Below are 19,231 nucleotides of genomic sequence, written 5' to 3'. Positions count from 1 at the left end.
ATGGAAATGGAAGGTTGCTAAAAGGAGAGGAGGCAAGGAAAAGGTGAGCGAAATATTTTGAAAGTTTACTGAATGTTGAGGATAATAGGGAGGCAGATATAATTGCTGTTGCAGGTGTTGAGGTGCCAGTGATGGGAGATGAGAATAGAGAGATTACAAGAGAGGAAGTGAGGAGAGCACTAGATGAAACGAGAGTAGGAAAAGCATCTGGTATGGATGGTGTGAGGGCTGAGATGTTGAAGGAAAGGGGTGTGACTGTACTTGAATGATTGGTGAGATTGTTTAATATGTGTTTTGTGTTGTCAATGGTACCAGTAGATTGGGTTTGTGCGTGTATTGTACCACTATATAAGAGTAAGGGAGATGTGCACAAGTGTTGTAATTCAAGGGGTTTTAGTTAGTTGAGTTTGGTGGGAAAAGTGTATGATAGAGTACTGATTAAGAGCATTGAGGATAAAACAGAGAATGCAATCTTAGAAGTACAGGGTGGTTTTAGAAGAGGTAGGGGTTGTATGAATAAGATTTTTAATTAGGCAGATATGCAAGAAATATTTAGCAAAAGGTAAGGAGGTGCATGTTGCGTTTATGGATCTGGAGAAAGCGTATGATAGAATTGATAGGGAAGCAATGTGGAATGTGATGAGGTTATATGGAGTTGGTGGAAGTTTGTTGCAAGCAGTGAAAAGTTTCTACAAAGGTAGTAAAGCATGTGTTAGGATAGGAAATGAAGTGAGCGATCGGTTTCCGGTGAGAGCGAGGCTGAGACAGGGATGTGTGATGTCGCCGTGGTTGTTTAACTTGTATGTTGATGGAGTGGTGAGAGAGGTGAATGCTCGAGTGCTTGGACGAGGATTGAAACTGGTAGACGAGAATGACCATGAATGGGAGGTAAATCAGTTGTTTGCGGATGATACTGTACTGGTTGCAGACGTGGAAGAGAAGCTAGGCCGATTAGTGACAGAATTTGGAAGGGTGTGTGAGAGAAGGAAGTTGAGAGTTAATGTGGGTAAGAGTAAGGTTATGAGATATACGAGAAGGGAGGGTGATGCAAGGTTAAATGTCATGTTGAATGGAGAGTTACTTGAGGAGTTGGATCAGTTTAAGTACTTGGGGTCACTTGTTGCAGCAAATGGTGGAGAACAAGCAGATGTACGTCAGAGAGAGAATGAAGGATGCAAAGTGTTGGGGGCAGTTAAGGGAGTAGTAAAAAATAGAGGGTTGGGCATGAATGTAAAGAGAGTTCTGTATAAGAAAGTGATTGTACCAACTGTGATGTATGGATCGAAGTTGTGGGGAATGAAAGTGACAGAGAGATAGAAATTGAATGTTTTGAGGTGAAATGTCTAAGGAGTATGGCTGGTGTATCTCGAGTAGATAGGGTTAGGAACGAAGTAGTGAGAGTGAGAATGGGTGTAAGAAATGAGTTAGCAGCTAGAATGGATATGAATGTGTTGAGGTGGTTTGGCCATGTTGGGAGAATGGAAAATGGCTGTCTGCTAAAGAAGGTGATGAGTGCAAGAGTTGATGGGAGAAGTACAAGAGGAAGGCCAAGGTTTGGGTGGATGGATGGAGTGAAGGATAGATGTGAGAGAGGCACGAGAGCGTGCCAGAAATATGAATGAATGGCGAGCGATTGTGACGCAGTTCCGGTAGGCTCTGCTACTTCCTCCGGTGCCTTGGAAGACCGCGGAGGTAGCAGCAGTAGGGGATTCAGTGTTATGAAGCTTCATCTGTGGTGGATAACGGGGGAGGGTCGGCTGTGGCACCCCTAGCAGTACCAGCCGAACTCGGTTGAGTCCCTTGTCGGGCTGGGAGGAACGTAGAGAGGAGAGGTCCCATATTCTGTTTCATTTGTTTGACGTTGGCTATCCCCCAAAATTGGGGGAAGTTCTTTGGTATATGTATGTATGTATCTTAATGTAAATCATTTCATGTGTCGGTGGTTATCGCACCACAACTTAGGCTAGCCTACTGATAAACCTGACAGAATTCAAGGTGTGATTTTTATAACGGTAGTATAATACGACCCCCTTTTTTCAATGGTTAAATTTTCGAATGTAGGGTTGTCTGGTCGTCTTATACGCAGAAATATATGGTACATCTTCGTTCTCAGTATAATAAAATAAAAATAATATGGGTAAAGTTCAAATTGCTGAAGGTGAATATCCTACTAACTTAGGATAGGCTAATCACACTGCTGTCTTACCTGATTAATACTGAATTAACTTTTACTGTCCTTTTTTCATTGATATTTCCTTAATTATCCTATTTTTGAGAATTTTCTCATCTCTACGCCCATGGAAGTGTTTCTTTACTTAATTCTCTCCATCTTCAGGGCTGTAGATAAATCATTTGTCTGTAATGTTGTTTTTACTGCAAGGGAGCTACTGCAGGGATTTAAATAGTATATCACTTCAGACTAAGCTGGCGATCATATTGAATTGTTAACAAGGTAGTTACTATAGTTGAAGGCAGGTAGGTGAGGGAGAGCCACCTGTTTCAAAGTTGAAAAGCTCTCGCATCTGAGATATCAGCAATGTGACCTAAAGATAAGCATCAAAATAAATAATTCTAAAATTTCTATTTTCCTTCCAGACATATTTGAAGGAAATTCTAAAGGAAGTCTGTGACTACAATGTGAAGAATCCACATAAAAATACATGGGAACTTAAACCAGAATATCGTCACTATAAGAAAGATGAAGCCGAGGCTGCAGATGATCCTGGTAGTGATTAACAAAACCATACAATATCGTTCAGTTTCTGTTTATAACCTTTTGTTATGATGAATAGTAGGGACAATTCTGTCTTTCGTACGTGATTATTAATTATTGTCTACTTTCCAAGTTTTATTTTAGGAGGAGACAAGGTACTTTGTGTATGCACATGAACAGCCAGTCCTAGTGTTCTTATAATCCTATTAATTCCAAGACGAACAGGTTACTGTAGCTTTCCTTACTACATATATCTTTCATTTTCTCATGGATGTAATTTCATTCATTGTCATAAGTTGTTTTGTCACTAGCAGTTATAATACATCTAAAAACTTGTTTAGTAATTTTACTATGGGATGGAAAAATAAAATTTACCTTTTGTAATTTGATGTTTTATTACTCAAGGTATACTAAGATATGAATCTATGAAAGCATAAGAAAATGGTTATAAAAATAAAATTGATATGTACATGGTAGTCTATTTAATTAGTGGAAGTCAAACGCAGTTTTCTTTCATTTTCCAAGATTTTAACACTTCTCCAAACATCTGAAGTAAGGTTTTTTTCACCACAGCTTACAGTTACCAATCTGTAATAAACAAATAATTCATATAAGCAGGTTACTGATAAAAACACTATCAAGAATACTTCACTAATGAATTAAAGGATAAATTTGATCACTAGAGATACCAAAGTATTCCCAAAACATAAGTACTAGTGGCACCAAATGATTATGCAAATTATATACTTTATCTGTCCTCCTCTGTATGTAGAAATTATAATCTATGAAAGATTGCCTTGCAAGTTGAGGCTGATTAGTGCTATTCCACTTATAAAAAAAACCTTTGAATCCTTTCCCAGGGACAGACTGACTGACTATGTCTGCATGACACTACAACATCAAAGGTCATAGATTATGAAATAACTGGTTGTTTGGGTTTTTTTGTTTCATTTAGTAACATGCAGAGCCTATATAATGTTTTTAGTGATTCCATATGGCGTTGAATGGCCCTAGTCCCAGTGCTGAGCAATGAAATACAAATTCCATAAATCAAATTAACAACTTCTTCAAACATTTATTAAACATTGAATGAAAACAATCATGTTATAAATTGGAGCATATTCTCTCAACACAATTTCACCTTACATCGTGGGTCATATGGCATTAGCATGTCCCTTAAATATTGTAAATAATTCAAAAGAATAAAAAGAAGAAAACTTACCTGGCAATTATAAGAAGGTTGTGAAGATCTTCAGCACTTATACTATTATCACTTCTTCGACTTTCGACAAAGTCATCTTGCACCATCTGAAAATATAAAAATGCATTTTATATTTCCAAAATATAAAAAATATATTTCTTAAACAAGAACATTACAGTTCTTTAAAACAAAAAAAATTGCAAAATTTGTCTGCTTAAAAAAAGTATGGTATTACAATCAAAGTACTTTACATAGTATTTACAAATGATTACAGTATACAACATAACACAAATGTTCACTTCTAGCTAAAATACAAATATGATCCGTGACAACTAAATATTCTGTTGACATGAATCAACTCAAAATATATCTTTTAAAAGGTGCAAGGGAGTAGAACTGAAAATACCTTATGAACCAAGGAGGAGAAAATTCTATTCTTAGAGTAATTGTAAATCATATGGTTGCTTGGTATAAGTGGAGATAGGAGTGATACAACACTACTAACTAGAAATGGTTAATTTTGAGACGACTTCTAAACTTGAAAAGCAGCTTTTGAGTACAATGCTGCAATTTCAACAAACTAGCCTATATGTACTATACGGTACTGACTAACTGCTCTTCTTTCAAAAAAAAAATATTTAAGAAAAATTCTCAATACTAAATAACTATTTCTTTTAACCTTTAGTTTCTCATCTCATTCTACCTCATCATTTCTCTTGTCTCTGAAAAGCACTTCAGATACTGTTTGTGAAAAGTGCATCTATTTTACAATTAACAGTTCCAATAATACTTCCTTAAAACACCAATAAACTTCCTCCATATCTTCTCTTTTTATTTGAAGATACAGTACCTGTACATCCTATTCAAAAGGAAAGGCTTGATGACCTCTTAGAATTCCATATGACTATTTACCACTTTTGAATAAACATTGATATTACTTTTGCTATTATTATATTGTATGAATCAGATTTCTACAGTTAGCCAGATATGCAAGAAATATTTAGCAAAAGGTAAGGAGGTGTATGTTGCATTTATGGATCTGGAGAGAGCGTATGATAGAGTTGATAGAGAAGGAAGGTGATGAGGTTATATGGAGTTGGTGGAAGGTTGTTGCTTGCAACCAGTGAAAAGTTTCTACAAAGGTAGTAAAGCATGTGTTAGGATAGGAAATGAAGTGAGCGATCGGTTTCCGGTGAGAGCGAGGCTGAGACAGGGATGTGTGATGTCGCCGTGGTTGTTTAACTTGTATGTTGATGGAGTGGTGAGAGAGTTGAATGCTCGAGTGCTTGGACGAGGATTAAAACTGGTAGACGAGAATGACCATGAATGGGAGGTAAATCAGTTGTTGTTTGTGGATAATACTGTACTGGTTGTGGACGCAGAAGAGAAGCTTGGCCGATTAGTGACAGAATTTGGAAGGGTGTGTGAAAGAAGGAAGTTGAGAGTTAATGTGGGTAAGAGTAAGGTTATGAGATGTACGAGAAGGAAAGGTGGTGCGAGGTTGAATGTCATGTTGAATGGAGAGTTACTTGAGGAGGTGGATCAGTTTAAGTACTTGGGGTCTGTTGTTGCAGCAATTGGTTGAATGGAAGCAGATGATGTCAGAGAGGATACAAAGTGTTGGGGGCAGTTAAGGGAGTAGTAAACAATAGAGGGTTGGGCATGAATGTAAAGAGAGTTCTGTATAAGAAAGTGATTGTACCAACTGTGATGTATGAATTGGAGTTGTGGGAAATGAAAGTGACGGAGAGACAGAAATTGAGTGTTTGAGATGAAGTGTCTAAGGAGTATGGCTGGTGTATCTCAAGTAGATAGGGCTAGGAACGAAGTAGTGAGGGTGAGAATGGGTGTAAGAAATGAGTTAGCAGCTAGAGTGGATATGAATGTGTTGAGGTGGTTTGGCCATGTTGAGAGAATGGAAAATGGCTGTCTGTTAAAGAAGGTGATGAATGCAAGAGTTGATGGGAAAAATACAAGAGGAAGGCCAAGGTTTGGGTGGTTGGATGGAGTGAAGGAAGCTCTGGGTGATAGGAGGATAGATGTGAGAGAGGCAAGAGAGCGTGCTAGAAATAGGAATGAATGGCGAGCGATTGTGACACAGTTCCGGTAGGCCCTGCTGCTTCCTCCGGTGCCTTGGTTGACTGCGGAGGTAGCAGCAGTAGGGGATTTAGCGTTATGAAACTTCATTTGTGGTGGATAATGGGGGAGGGTGTGCTGAGGCACCCTAGCAATACCAGCCGAACTCGGTCGAGTCCCTTGTCAGGCTGGGAGGAATGTAGAGAGGAGAGGTCCCCTTTTTTGTTTCAATTGTTTGATGTCGGCTACCCCCCCAAAATTGGGGGAAATGCCTTGGTATATGTATGTATTATCATATCATTACTACTATTATTGTGATGTTTACACAAAAAGATTACAGAGTATAAAGGAGAGAACTCGCAGGTCTGATCCTACAGAGGTAAAAATTGATGTAATATCCAATGTGATGACGATTATCATATGATATCCCACAGTTATTTAGCAGATTTCATAATACAAATTTATAGACTCCTGTAGTGATGGCCTATGGGTTTTTTTTTTTTTCAAATGCTGTAGAGGGTGTAAACAAAAAGTTAAAGAAGCTGGGAGCTAGATCATAAGAAACCAATGGGAGAATATAGAATGATGTACCTTATCAAATAATAAAAAAAAAAAAATTGTCAAAAAAAAAAAAGTGCACAGAGGTGAAGTTGCTGAAAGTCTTAAGCACAAATCCAGATGTTTTATCCTTTGAAATAGGCAGGGAAACTACAAATCACTTATAAGATTTGTTCACAAGTGAAGGGGCCAGATTTGTAGAGTTAAGAAGGAAAATTACAAACTACATTAAAAATTTGAAATTTCAAAGCAAGTGTTATGTATGGAGTATCATACATGAAAATTTAATGATCTCATCCAAGGTCCATAAATCTTGATAAGACAGTTCAAAAGGTGTAGACTACTTCGATCTGCTGGAGGCCCCTGGTATCACATAGCATTGCAAGTGTTAGCTTAATTAATTGACAATGAAATATTTGCTAACGAAGCTTAGAATTATGTGCATTTCAGCATTCCTAATTTAAGTGAATTACATGGATATAACAAGTTAATTACCATGAAGAAGTGTAAATTATATGCTACATAAACTTATTTTCTTTCTGAATTTGCATTCCATTATGATACTGTTTTCTCTACTACTTAAATTCATAGGTTCATCTTCAACATGATGACTGGTATAACTATACAGTATACTATGCTGTACATGATAACAAAACTATATAACCTCATATCAGTGGGGCTGTGGCATTTATTACTTCTGGTTTCAACCAAATTTAGTATAAAGAAAGGTCTAGAGATATGTATTGGTATCTATTATGGTTATATAATCGATAGTTGTAGTTACTATTAGCTCTAAAGTAATCTGAGGTATTCTTAGTCTAGCCTACTGACTCCGCATCACCAAAACAACTAATTGCTAGAAGCAGAGCCTAAGCTAGTCTGTGTGCTTATCAAATGCCAAATTCTTAAAGGCCCAAATTATACTTAAATATTACATACATATACCAAGGCTACCCGCCAAAATTGGGGGGAATGCCTTGGTATATGTATGTATATATTAAAATTTGAGGTATTTAGAGATATTATTCCACACAAATATGTTAGAACAACTCTGTAAAGCACAAATTTTATAAATGAAATACCATATTTCCCGTGTCATAAGACGCACCTTTTTTCCTGAAAAATTACCCCAAAAATTACCCTGTCTTAACACTAGGAAAAATTTGTATATGGAAGTTTGACAACCCTCAAACACCCAACTAATCACTTACAAATACTCACTCAACAGACATAAAATATAAACCACCAATTATCATTCATATGTAATAAAAAAAAAATTCATATTATGCTTTGTCAATTATTGTGCAATAACAAGTTATTTGTTTTAGTAATCAGCTGATGACTCCCTTCTACAAGCAAACAACTAGTGTAGTGGTCTCCTAGCAGACAACATTATTACAGTACATAATAATTGTCTATGCAGTATTTATCTATTTTCTCATATTTTGATGATATTTTGTAATAAAGCAATATTTTGATAAGGACTGTTGCCTGAGTTCCGAAATAATACAAACAAACAGTTGCTGAATACCACCTTGGAAAAAAAATACATTTCACAGTTGGTTAAGTGCAGTATTACCAAGTTAGCAGAAAACTAGACCTAGAGTCACATACAGTAGCAAAAGTAGTCCACCTAGAGGAATTTCTAGACTTCTTTGATCACTAATTAAATTTGTGAGAAAATGTGTAGGCTATATGATAAATTTGGAAAATGTTACTGGAATTTTACTTCTTTACCAAAATTTGATTAACAACATTTGGCAACACTGCTTTTATGTAAACAACACTTGGAACACTAAACAAGTAGTTGTTGTGGTAACTACGACTGATTTCAGTGGTTTCTTCTATTAATATGTAAATCAATTGGGATAACTGGTGTTCAACTAATTAATATTAACTTAAGCATTTGCCAATATACCTAAAATACAAAAATTTACTGTGCTAGGCAAATTCTCACTAGAGTTTCGGACCAGGAATTGCTGCTAGGAATTGTAAAATCTCAATTTTTTTTCCCCAAAAATTCTTTGATAATTTAAGGGTGAGTCTTACCACTTGTAGCGTCTTATGACACGGGAAATACGGTAATTGATAAATATTATAGTGCTGTTATAATACTTTTAATGGAACTTGATTAACCTTATATGAAGTACAGCAGTAAAGATTATTGGCATAGCTGCATTTCTTAGGCCTTTTACTTATCATCAATGCCACTGTTTGCTTCTCATTCAGCTGTGCAACCTGTTCAACTTCACTTTGTTCCATTTGAGTGTGCAGTATGGATTCAGTAATGTAACTCACTAGTCTACTTAAAATATTTCATAACAACAATACAGTGATAATAATATTCAGGTCAAGAACTTACCTTTTGCATATCTTCTGAAAGTTCATAGTCAATGAGTCTAGCAGCTGTCAAATAAACTCTTATTTTTCTCAAAACATCTGGAGTCAATTTTGATTCAACACGACAAAAGGCGGCGGATACATCAGTATGCGTGGGATTTAATCGAATTTGTGCATCACTGAAATTCACAATGCATTATTAGGCAGAGTTATCTTAAACAGGGGAATTTCAAGATTAATCTAAGAAGCTCAAACTTGCAGTCAATAAACTACTGACACAATTTGATGATTGATATTAACCATTCACAAAATTCACTTCCTCACCAGGTAAGTTACCTACAAATATACAAAGCAAATATAAAGTTAATTACACCAGCTTAATTTTATACAAATTAGTTTAGTTATAAAAAATCATATGCAGGAAAATTGCAAACTTAATTTCATTGACTATAAGTATTTACTCCATTATGAAAGTTTACAGCTATTTTTAAAACAGGTTTAGCTACTAATATCATTATAAATCATTTTAACAAGTATCAATCAGTGATCATGGCAATACAGTTATGTATGGTGTGCAGTAGTAATATTAAAAACAAATAAGTGCAGGATGAGACCCTAAATGAAGTCTTATAATGTCCTTCCTGAATAGGCTACTTGATACAGATTACACAAAAATCTAAATTACAATGCCTCTTCAGAATATTATTTTTGTATGATAAAGCACAGGAAAATTTAAAGATAAGAATGGTAGTAGTAACAAATGTTATTAATAAAAAATGTTCAAGGTACAGGTACTTCCATTTTAATTGCAAGTGTAAAATTACAACAAATTTGAGAGAAATGAATAAAGAGAACCAAATATATGAAATTCCACAAATTGTGGATAACAGATACAGTACAGTACTTTAAAATATATTTTTCAAACTATTTACACAAGATATGGGTGATACACTATAAAATCAAAAGATTTGTGTCCAAATATTACATACCTTGTTATCATAGACTTTCCTTCTGATAAGATGAGTACAGGAATGTTGGTGTGTTGTTCTAATGGGTGATACTGAAAGTCATAATCAATTTTCTGCCAGTTAATGACATTACCCAAAGCTGTCAGATTCTGAACCCCTTTTGAATCTAACTGACCAGCTGTGAGGGCAGTTTCATCCACAACAAAATGGGTGTGTTTACCCAACTGAAGAATTCCACTAACAAGACGGTTAGCTTTGTAGTCCTGAAAATACATAACTATGTCAATAGAACAAATATAAAAAGGTATTTTTATTTTTCTATATAAGAAATTTAAACGGTAATTTGCCATTTTTGTAGCTAAACAAAGCAGCATCCTTTAAAATATGTCTTCAGTGGCACAGGAATGGCTGTTAACAAGGTCGTTAGTTAACAATAGGTGGAAGAAGAGTTAAATCCCAATCACTAACCTGTCACTGAATAACCACTTTTCTCCTAAGCCTAGGACTATGAGGGGTTGTTGAGGTGGAATATTTAATTTAAAGGAATCTGGTTTACATAGCTAGGAAAAATACAAATTACTTTCAAAGTTGTTAATTGCTCCTATGCATACACAAAACTTTCATCTTTTAAATAGACAAGACTCATTCAACCAAACTGGAGGGTTCTTTTCTTCTCTGGACAGGTCATTCCTGGTCCTTTACGAGAGCAAGGAAGGTTGCTCCAAACTCCTCCTAACAGCTAATCATAGGCATGTAAAACCTGTTAGAGCCTCAGCAAGTACGGGCTTGAAACAAAGCAGCTGGTAATAGGACATTGAAAACATATCTCTTTTACAGTGAGATAGCATCAAAAGCATCAAGCCGGGTACATCATGAGAAATGTTTACCAAGTCAACAACCTTTCCTTCCCTTACCAGGAGGATGAAGGAGTTACTTCTTGGTATATGTAGTCTTATAAAAAGGTGCTAACTTTGGTGGCAGCTATTGCCACATACTTTGACATGAGAGGTACTGAGGGAAATGAAGCTTCGGTTCTTTAATACGTTAAACTAACAGCACCGCCTAGCCATGTGGTAGTGCATTAATTTGCCATCTTTATTTACAATATTCACTTGGGATTTGGTGATACTCTTTTTTTAATAATTTTGTGCCTTTCTTTGCTTTACATCATGTCAGGAAAGAGTAAGGAAGACTCTTCTGGTAGAACTGTATCAAAGAAGAGAAAAACCATTGCAATAAAATGCCAAAGTGGATATAGTGAATCGAAACAAAAAAGGGAATAAAGGTAAGAAATTGTTATATGAATTACTTGTTGTCTACTAGTACTGAATTTGTGTAGGTACATTACTGTATACTGTACATGTATCTGTATGTATAAGGTATAGTAATCTATTATTAGTAAGATTGCTTCCTTTTTTCAAAAGTACAGTATTCATATACAGTATGTGTCTATATACGTACAGTATGATATTTATAAAGAATCTTACTTACAAAGCATCGTAAGAACAGATCTTGTTTGTAACTCGATGACCCCCAGCAGATCTGATCAGTACTGGCGATTGAAGAAACTGAGACAGCAAATAGTGCATGTTTATTGAAGGGAAGAAAATGGAAAAAAATTCAGAATTTTACTAGTAAAGGCCAATTAAACTGAGCTTCTGGAGAAGCAATATGAACATCAGGTGAGTATAGAAAGAAATAGAAATTTTATTATTAATTCTTTTTTTTTTCGTAGTACATCAGTACTGACAGAATATGTACAGGAATAAGATTATATTTTGCTCACCATGGTTTTCCTAATATTTTGTCCATTTGCATGCAAAAGTTATACAACAGAAAAACTGGGAGGGTTGAAGACAGAACTTGCTTACTTGATAATTTTCTTAAGCATCTACATGAATTGTTTACATAGCTTTGTTCATCTCTTATCCATAAGTTATAAGTATTTTACATTTACTGTACTTTACTTTCTAGAGAAAAGTATGGATGGGATGAGTGACAGGAAGAGAAAAATACCTGTAGAAATTATTCACTGAGCAAGATGTGACAACTTCGTAGATAATTTGTATTTTTCCTAACTATACAAACCTTAGCTATTTATTAGGGGTTATACTTTCGGCGGAGCTGAAATGACGAGCCATTAAAATTTAGCGAGGGTTAACTACCCACACCGCTAGTTAGGGGGTGTAGGGGGGGGGGGGTAGCTTACTACCACTCCCGTTCACACACCTGTAATTTAGTCACTTTGCTTGGAGGTAGGACTTCAAGGGGGATAGGGATGGCGGGCAAGTTTGTATAAATAACTAAGGTTTGTATAGTTAGGAAAAATACAAAGTATCTACGAATTTTTCATTTGTTCCATAACTGGAATACAAACCACGCTATTTATTAGGGGTGATTCACACATTAGGAAGGGTGGACGTCCCTGCCAATCTGGCTTTTGGCTTTGCCTGGGGGCTCCTTATCTGAGTATGTTAGTACTCAAAAATAAGGAGTCCCTGCCCTCGCTTAACGTTGCTACACAAGGTTCGCGGCCTACGCAAGCTGTGTGTTGAGACGTGCCGAAGTGTGACTGTCTAGGTAAAGTTATTCCGAGTCTATGTAGGAAAAACCTGATGTAACCAAGACTTCCCAATACCACCTCGCCAGGGTATGAGGACGCAACAGTATTAGCTTAATACTAGGTACACAAGGGAGCATGGTTTACTTGCAGTGGTTTGAGCTCAGCTTATGCAGAGAACCCAGGATGCAGCTTTCCCCACGAGAGGGTAGAATGAAGAAAAGAATAAGAGCCAGTCAAATCTTTTCATTCACAGACTAAAACCGGGTAACAGTGCCCTCAACCTTCTGCTACTTGTCCAATAAGGAGCTTGAGGTATACAACCAGCTGTTGTGCAGCCATCAGTGACTGGTTGCGCAAGGGCGGGTGCATTTGCGCGAGTACTACGCGGAGACTGCTGGCGCCCCCGTGCGGAAGACCATCAGTGCCCGCGCACAGAAGACCGTTGGCGCGCGCGGAAGGCTGCGTGCGCACAAGATCACTGGCACGTGTGCGTGTAGAAGGCCAACGGGTGCTCGCGCGGGAGACCTTTGGTGCCTGCGTGTGGAATGCCGTTGGCGCGTGGACGCGCGGAAGGCCGTCGGCGCGCGCGGGAGACCATTGGGGCACGCACAAAGGTAGCACTAGTAGGTTGGCAGGTCAGCTGGCTGGACGATCAGGAACTGGGATGTGCCCTTTGAAAGGGCGAGCATCCATCGATGGGGACCGTAAAAAGGTCCGCGTTAGAATCCAGGACCGAAGTCCAAAGGACTATGTTGCAGTGCAAGGTTGCGCTGGTAGATCGGTAGGTCAGCTGGCAGGACGATCAGGAACTGGGATGTGCCCTTTGGAAGGGCGAGCATCCACTGATGGGGACCGTAAAAAGGTCCGCGTTAGAATCCAGGACCGAAGTCCAAAGGACTACGTTGCAGCGCAAGGTTGCGTGGTAGATCGGTTGGTCCTGGTAGGTCTACTGCGCTGGTAGGTCTACTTGATCCTCCGAAGAGGTGTCTCTATGAGTGGCCTCTCTCGTTCGAATACTTCGTAGAAGAGACTTGAAGACACCCATGAGGGCCGGTGGATCAGCAAGCTGACCTTTAATAGTAGCGATCCTACGAAGATTAGTCTCTATGAGTGGCCTCTCTCACGAACGAGAGAGGTGAACATTTTGTAGAAGAGACTAGAAGACGCCCATTGAGGGCCGGTGGATCAGCAAGCTGACCTTTAACAGTAGCGATCCTCCGAAGAGGAGTCTCTATGAGTGGCCTCTCTCGCGAACGAGAGAGGTAAACACTTTGTAGAAGAGACCAGAAGATGCCCATTGAGGTCCGGTGGATCAGCAAGTTGACCTTTAATAGTAGCGATCTTCCAAAGATTAGTCTCTATGAGCGGCCTCTCTCGCGAACGAGAGGGGTAAGCACTTCGTAGAAGAGACGCGCCAAGACCGTGGTCCGCCCCTGAAGGAAGAGAAACTCAGCAAGGGGGAAGAGAAATCTGGGCGAAGGCAGCAACAGAAGTCGGAGACAATGAATTTATTAAAATGTGGGATGTTCTCCCTCTGAAGGGAGAAACAACCTCACACCTGGGGAGGAAACTTCCCTCGGAAGGGAAGTTGTCCAACCCCTGGAGGCGAACCTCCTTTAGCATTCTAAGATGATCTGAAGTGCTGGTCATGTTGTCATGGGAGTACTTCTAAGAGAAGGGATGACGCCCATGACGACGTCCTCTGAGGGATGGCAGTGACAGCAGATTCCCCACACATGAACAGAACAGCTCTGCTTCGTCGGCACTCTTAGTCGAACGAAGAAAAACTGCATAGTTAACAGGGAAAAAATAAAATTAATTATTCAACAGAAATTCCCTAGGGAGGAACTCTGAAGAGGAACCCCGAGGGAACAACATAAAATAAGTATTGCGCCAACAAAAAAATTAATTATTTAACAAATTCCCTACAGAGGAACTCCGAAGAGGAACCCCGAGGGAACAACATAAAATTAAGTTTTGCGCCCTTCCTTCCCCAGTCGACAACCACGGGAGAAGGGGGGAGCGGAGTAACTGTAATAAAAACAGAATTACAATTATTTAAATCAGCTAAGAATATTCACTAATAGTGGGAACCACTGACCCTTCGAAGGGAAGTGTTCCCCACGGAGAAAAGCTGAAAAGTTAAAATACAGTTATATTTTCACTAAAAATAATTGAGACAAACAATCGGATGAGCAACCTAACCCGTGCACGGGAAAGGAGCTTCCCCAATAGTACACTGATGTTGTAAAGGTGAACGACCTCGAGAAGAGAAAGACCGTAGTCAATCTTTGAGAGGCCACATTCCCTTCGCTCAGAAATCCATGTTTCCCGTAGGAAAAAGGAAAAGGCGAAGACAATAGTTGAATGAAGAGCGTCCAGGCGATGACAATTCCCCTGCGGCGGCCAAGTTAACGGTTATATGCCGACGGGAAGACCGATGGACCAGAGAGGGAGAGGTCGTTCCCCACGAAGTGGAACTGTGCTGGCCTTGCTAATGTACGCAAGTGCCGTTGTCATAAATGTATCGCACACACAGCACAAACACTGAAAAGGAAACTTATCACATTTCTATACACATATATATACATAAACATTAAGAATGTTTACATATATATACAAGTATCAGAAAAAGTAAGTTAAAAGACAAAAATTAGTGGCAGTCCAGAATAGGCGAGGAGGGAGAGAGGAAACAATCCCTCTCGATCCGAGCCAAAAGTAAAGTGACTAAATCACAGGTGTGTGAACGGGAGTGGTAGCAAGCTACCCCCCCTACCCCCGCTAACTAGTGGTGTGGGTAGTTAACCCTCGCTAAATTTTAATGGCTCGTCATTTCAGCTCCCCCGAAAGTATAACCCCTAATAAATAGCGTGGTTTGTATCCCAGTTACAGAACAAAATAAAGATGGGAGGAATGTCATATCACCTGTTATGCAAAACAGGCAGACAAAAGAATAAATGTATTCACAAATTCATTTCTTGTTAAATGGACATAAAGTTCTACAAAAAATACAAATAATGTATCAATAATACTTCTAAGACTTTTTCAGCGATTTCTAAAGAAGTCTCTTAGAATGTGCTCCCACAGACTAAATAGAGTTAAGATAGTTATAAACCAATTTGGATTGGGAAGGTATGTTAGTTAAAATTCCATGGAGAATTGGCCAACTGGCTGGTCTTTACCACCAAAGTACGAAAGAAGACAGACCTTTTCAAAGAATCCATGCATAAATAAAAAAATTAAAAAAAACCAACTAAAATACCATGTTCACAAAGTTGATAATCATTATTGAAGCAAAAGCTTCAGACAAAGTATATTAAACAAAGGTGAAACGGTTACCAATTACCTTTTTAGGAATGAATGTAGTCGTATTCATATTTGCTAGTGTCATTGAGAGAAAATGTGACTGAGTTACCAAGGTACTGAGGAACTGATATAAACGTGTTGTATACTGCTGCTCTAGTAGTTCCTTGTTTATGCCAGACACATTGACACTGTATTTTCCAACAGCAACGACATCCTGTGGAGATGATAATACAATACATTTAATTTATATCTTATGAAAACAGTACATCTATTGTCATATACTATATATATATATATATATATATATATATATATATATATATATATATATATATATATATAATTTTTGCCACAGTACCACGTCCTAACAATATCAATTAAAGAATTTTAGGAGAATCAATGCATGAACAGCAGGAAATTTGTGCCATAATTCTAATGTTTCAACTAAAGTTAATACTTCTTTGATGGCAAAAAGATATTTACCTGCCTGATATAAACTGAAGACATTAGATGTGCAATCATTAGTTCTGCTGCAAGTGCATCACCCATGAAAGCCTCCTGCAGTATTTGCCGTAAATCTTCGCGAGTCTCTCTCATGTCCCCAATAACATTTCCAGCGTCAGCGCTAGTGTGAGGATCAGGTGGCAAAAGAGGGTTGGTGTGCTTCAGGGAATGTACTGTTAAAGCATGTATTCTGTAGAGTAGAGAAAAAATTTCACAAATAAGCAAAAGCAAATAGCCAGTGTATGAAATCTTAACAATTAAAACATTTTAGAACAATAAAATTCAGTCATAACATAATCGTAAAACTTTGCAATATTGGCACTACTCACTACAAATGGGCTGTAATGCTTCTCAGAGCACATTTAGAATGTATACTGTACAATACACAATTTATCTTTTATACCTTCTGGTGATTAATAGTGAGCCTACCTAGGAACTAATGAAGGAGGAGGGCAGTGTGCAGCTTCTTCCTCTATATCCATGGCACTCATACAATCCTCAGATCCCTCTTGCTCAGGAGTAGCAGCAAGTGCAGGATCTACTGATAATATCCCAACTACTTCAATAATTTCATTCAAGGGAAGACTCTGGTCACCATATATCTGGAATGAAGTTCCACATGTATACATATATATAAATAACTATAGAATATGCAAAATTCTAAAATTTCAAAATTAACTTTTGTTTTTCCTAGTTATAAAAACCTGAGTCCTTTAAAATAGGGATAAATCTTATATGGAGCAGGCATAGCCATTGAATCGTTAATGTGGTAGTTGTTTAAGGACTGGTGGCACAAGAGGGAAGAGCAGACTACCAGTCTCTCACAGAATAGCCACTTTTGTCCCTAGGCCTAGCACTGAGAGGAAAGGTTGAGATGAGAAATTTAATCTAAAGGCCTCAGGTTTCTATAGCTAGGAAAAATATTAGTTACTTTTAAAATATTTCATTTTTACTATTATGTACACAAATCCTTCATTCTTTGAAATAGGGAGACACTCCCACTGGAGGGAGTAACCCCTTAAAACCAACTGGAAAGTTCTTTCCTGGATACATCATCCTTTCTGGTCCCATACAGGAGCAAGGAAGGTGATTCAAACAACCCCCTAACAGCAAAATATAGTTATGTATAAGCTATTAGGGCCTCGACCAGTACTGGTTTTACAGCTAGCTAATACTAGGACATGGAAAACCTATCTCTCTAACATGGAGATGATGTCCAGTGTTAAACAAGGCACTTTGAGAGAAAGATTTGGTAAAATACTAACCATCCTCCCCATTGCCTGAAGGATGGAGTTGCTTCTTGGCAGACTTAATCTACAGGGAAGGCGCTCCCCCATGTAACCTAAGTCAGACATTCAACCAGCGTATAAAGTTTGCAACTACAGCATCCCCTTGAGAGGGGAACACGAAAGAGGTAGAAGAGGCAGTCATGCTACTTCTCCTTATCTCGCTACCTTCAATGAGATGGATACTAAGACCCATGAGGAGGTCGGGATTGTTACACAAATATTGAAAAATCACCTCAGAACCAAAGAAAGGGGATCCAAGGGCTTTGTAAAGTACAAAGGTGCAAAGTTGGTCTGAAACTTCAGGTCCAAATATGCCAACAGGTAAACTGGAAGGCTACTGACAGGGCTAGTCTTGAGTTCTTCCTTGAGATGGCGAAGTATGCACTGACCAAAGTTGCATCTGCAAGCAAGCAGTCTCACCAAGCCTGAAGGAAGCGTCCGGACACTTTCTTCCTATTCCTGCTAGGGGTAACAAGACTACTGCATTACTAAAATATGAGGTGTCAAGACCTTCATAAGAAGCACTGCAGTGCCTGACATGACACCAAGCATCTTCACGGAGAGATAAGATCAAGAGAGTCAAGAACTGGTGCATCGAGACAGACTGGTACTAGGTCTGTGAGACAATTAGGAAGACAGAACTACCCCCATACCACATAAGACTGACATGATGAAGGATATGCAACTCTCCTATTCTCTTGCAGTGCAGAGAAAAGAGACAGTCTTGAGGAAAATATCTCTACAATACCCTCCCCAGGTTAGCAGAATAGACGAGTGCTTGGAAGTCCCTTCAAGCATGGACCAGTCCCCATAGGAAGAGGAATCCACACACTACCAAGAGCCTTTCCTCCAATTCTCTTGCCAAAGCAAGAGCTATGACACCCTCCTCAAGTTAGGATTGATTGATTCATAGATTTAGAATTCTCTGGTATCCTGACATCAAAGGATACTGATGCCAGTTAGGAGGAGACGAGTGTGCCTGTACCAGGAGGATAAGGATCATTCCAAACTGGGACAGTAAGTAAGACTGCTCAAAGCTCACTTCACGCATGGACCACTTCCCCAAGGAGGAGGAATCCAAACTCTATCAAGGAACTCTCTAGGCAGAAACAGGCAAGAAAGTTTGTTATCTTCTAAAAGTGCTATGCCCAGACAACTATACAACCCCCTATCGTAAAAAGTGACTCTTGGAACTTACACGAGAGCTTGCAGAACGGGACACCATCCAACTTAAGGCCGCTCCAGTGAGTCCCATAGAAGGAGGGGCTTCCCCCTTGTTTCAACTATCATTATCAATTGCCATGTTAACAATTCAATGGCCGTTCAAGTTATTTAAAAGGACAAAAGGTATGTATACACATATGAACAACTAATTATATCACTCCTAAGGAGAATTTAGACATTAAATAAAGTGTTTCAACATAAACAATAGATGAAAAAGCCTTGTGATATCAAGCCAATAGCATGAGGTCATTACCTTGAGCAAGCATGGAGTTCCTTTCATGTCAGGAAGAGGGAAATTCATATTTGTAGTGCTGTCTGGGGCAGTACCCTGATTACTTGTACTCGCCCCACCATTCTGGCTGTTTTCATTACTTCCTGTTCTGATGCGCTTGTTGTCACCTGATGCACTACTTGCTTCTGCTTCCATGCTGCAGAATGTAAAAAGGAAACTTGCAATCTACAACAAATTCCTAATGTTTTTATTGAACG

At 38.5% G+C, this 19,231-nt stretch overlaps 2 protein-coding genes across 2 annotated transcripts in view; one reads left to right on the top strand and one right to left on the bottom strand.

Annotated features, from left to right (window-relative positions):
• The window catches only part of TfIIFbeta (transcription factor TFIIFbeta), a 76,367-nt gene extending 73,270 nt beyond the window's left edge, over nt 1–3,097 (top strand). Inside the window, exon 7 of the mRNA XM_068392308.1 lies at nt 2,596–3,097. Within this exon, the coding sequence (XP_068248409.1) occupies nt 2,596–2,736 (141 nt within the window). The 3' untranslated portion in view covers nt 2,737–3,097. The remainder of the gene's footprint in view (nt 1–2,595) is intronic.
• The window catches only part of LOC137657789 (mini-chromosome maintenance complex-binding protein-like), a 69,161-nt gene continuing 53,019 nt past the window's right edge, over nt 3,090–19,231 (bottom strand). The window contains exons 6-13 of the mRNA XM_068392307.1: nt 18,996–19,170; nt 16,659–16,831; nt 16,209–16,419; nt 15,766–15,939; nt 9,878–10,119; nt 8,911–9,067; nt 3,936–4,021; nt 3,090–3,301 (exon numbers count right to left, since the gene is read on the bottom strand). Of these exons, the coding sequence (XP_068248408.1) occupies nt 3,196–3,301; nt 3,936–4,021; nt 8,911–9,067; nt 9,878–10,119; nt 15,766–15,939; nt 16,209–16,419; nt 16,659–16,831; nt 18,996–19,170 (1,324 nt within the window). The 3' untranslated portion in view covers nt 3,090–3,195. The remainder of the gene's footprint in view (nt 3,302–3,935; nt 4,022–8,910; nt 9,068–9,877; nt 10,120–15,765; nt 15,940–16,208; nt 16,420–16,658; nt 16,832–18,995; nt 19,171–19,231) is intronic.

Source organism: Palaemon carinicauda, chromosome 18 (assembly GCF_036898095.1).
Source record: "Palaemon carinicauda isolate YSFRI2023 chromosome 18, ASM3689809v2, whole genome shotgun sequence".
Lineage (NCBI taxonomy): Eukaryota > Metazoa > Arthropoda > Malacostraca > Decapoda > Palaemonidae > Palaemon > Palaemon carinicauda.
Note: the sequence above shows the minus strand (reverse complement) of the source record. Positions and strands in the feature narration are given on the sequence as shown.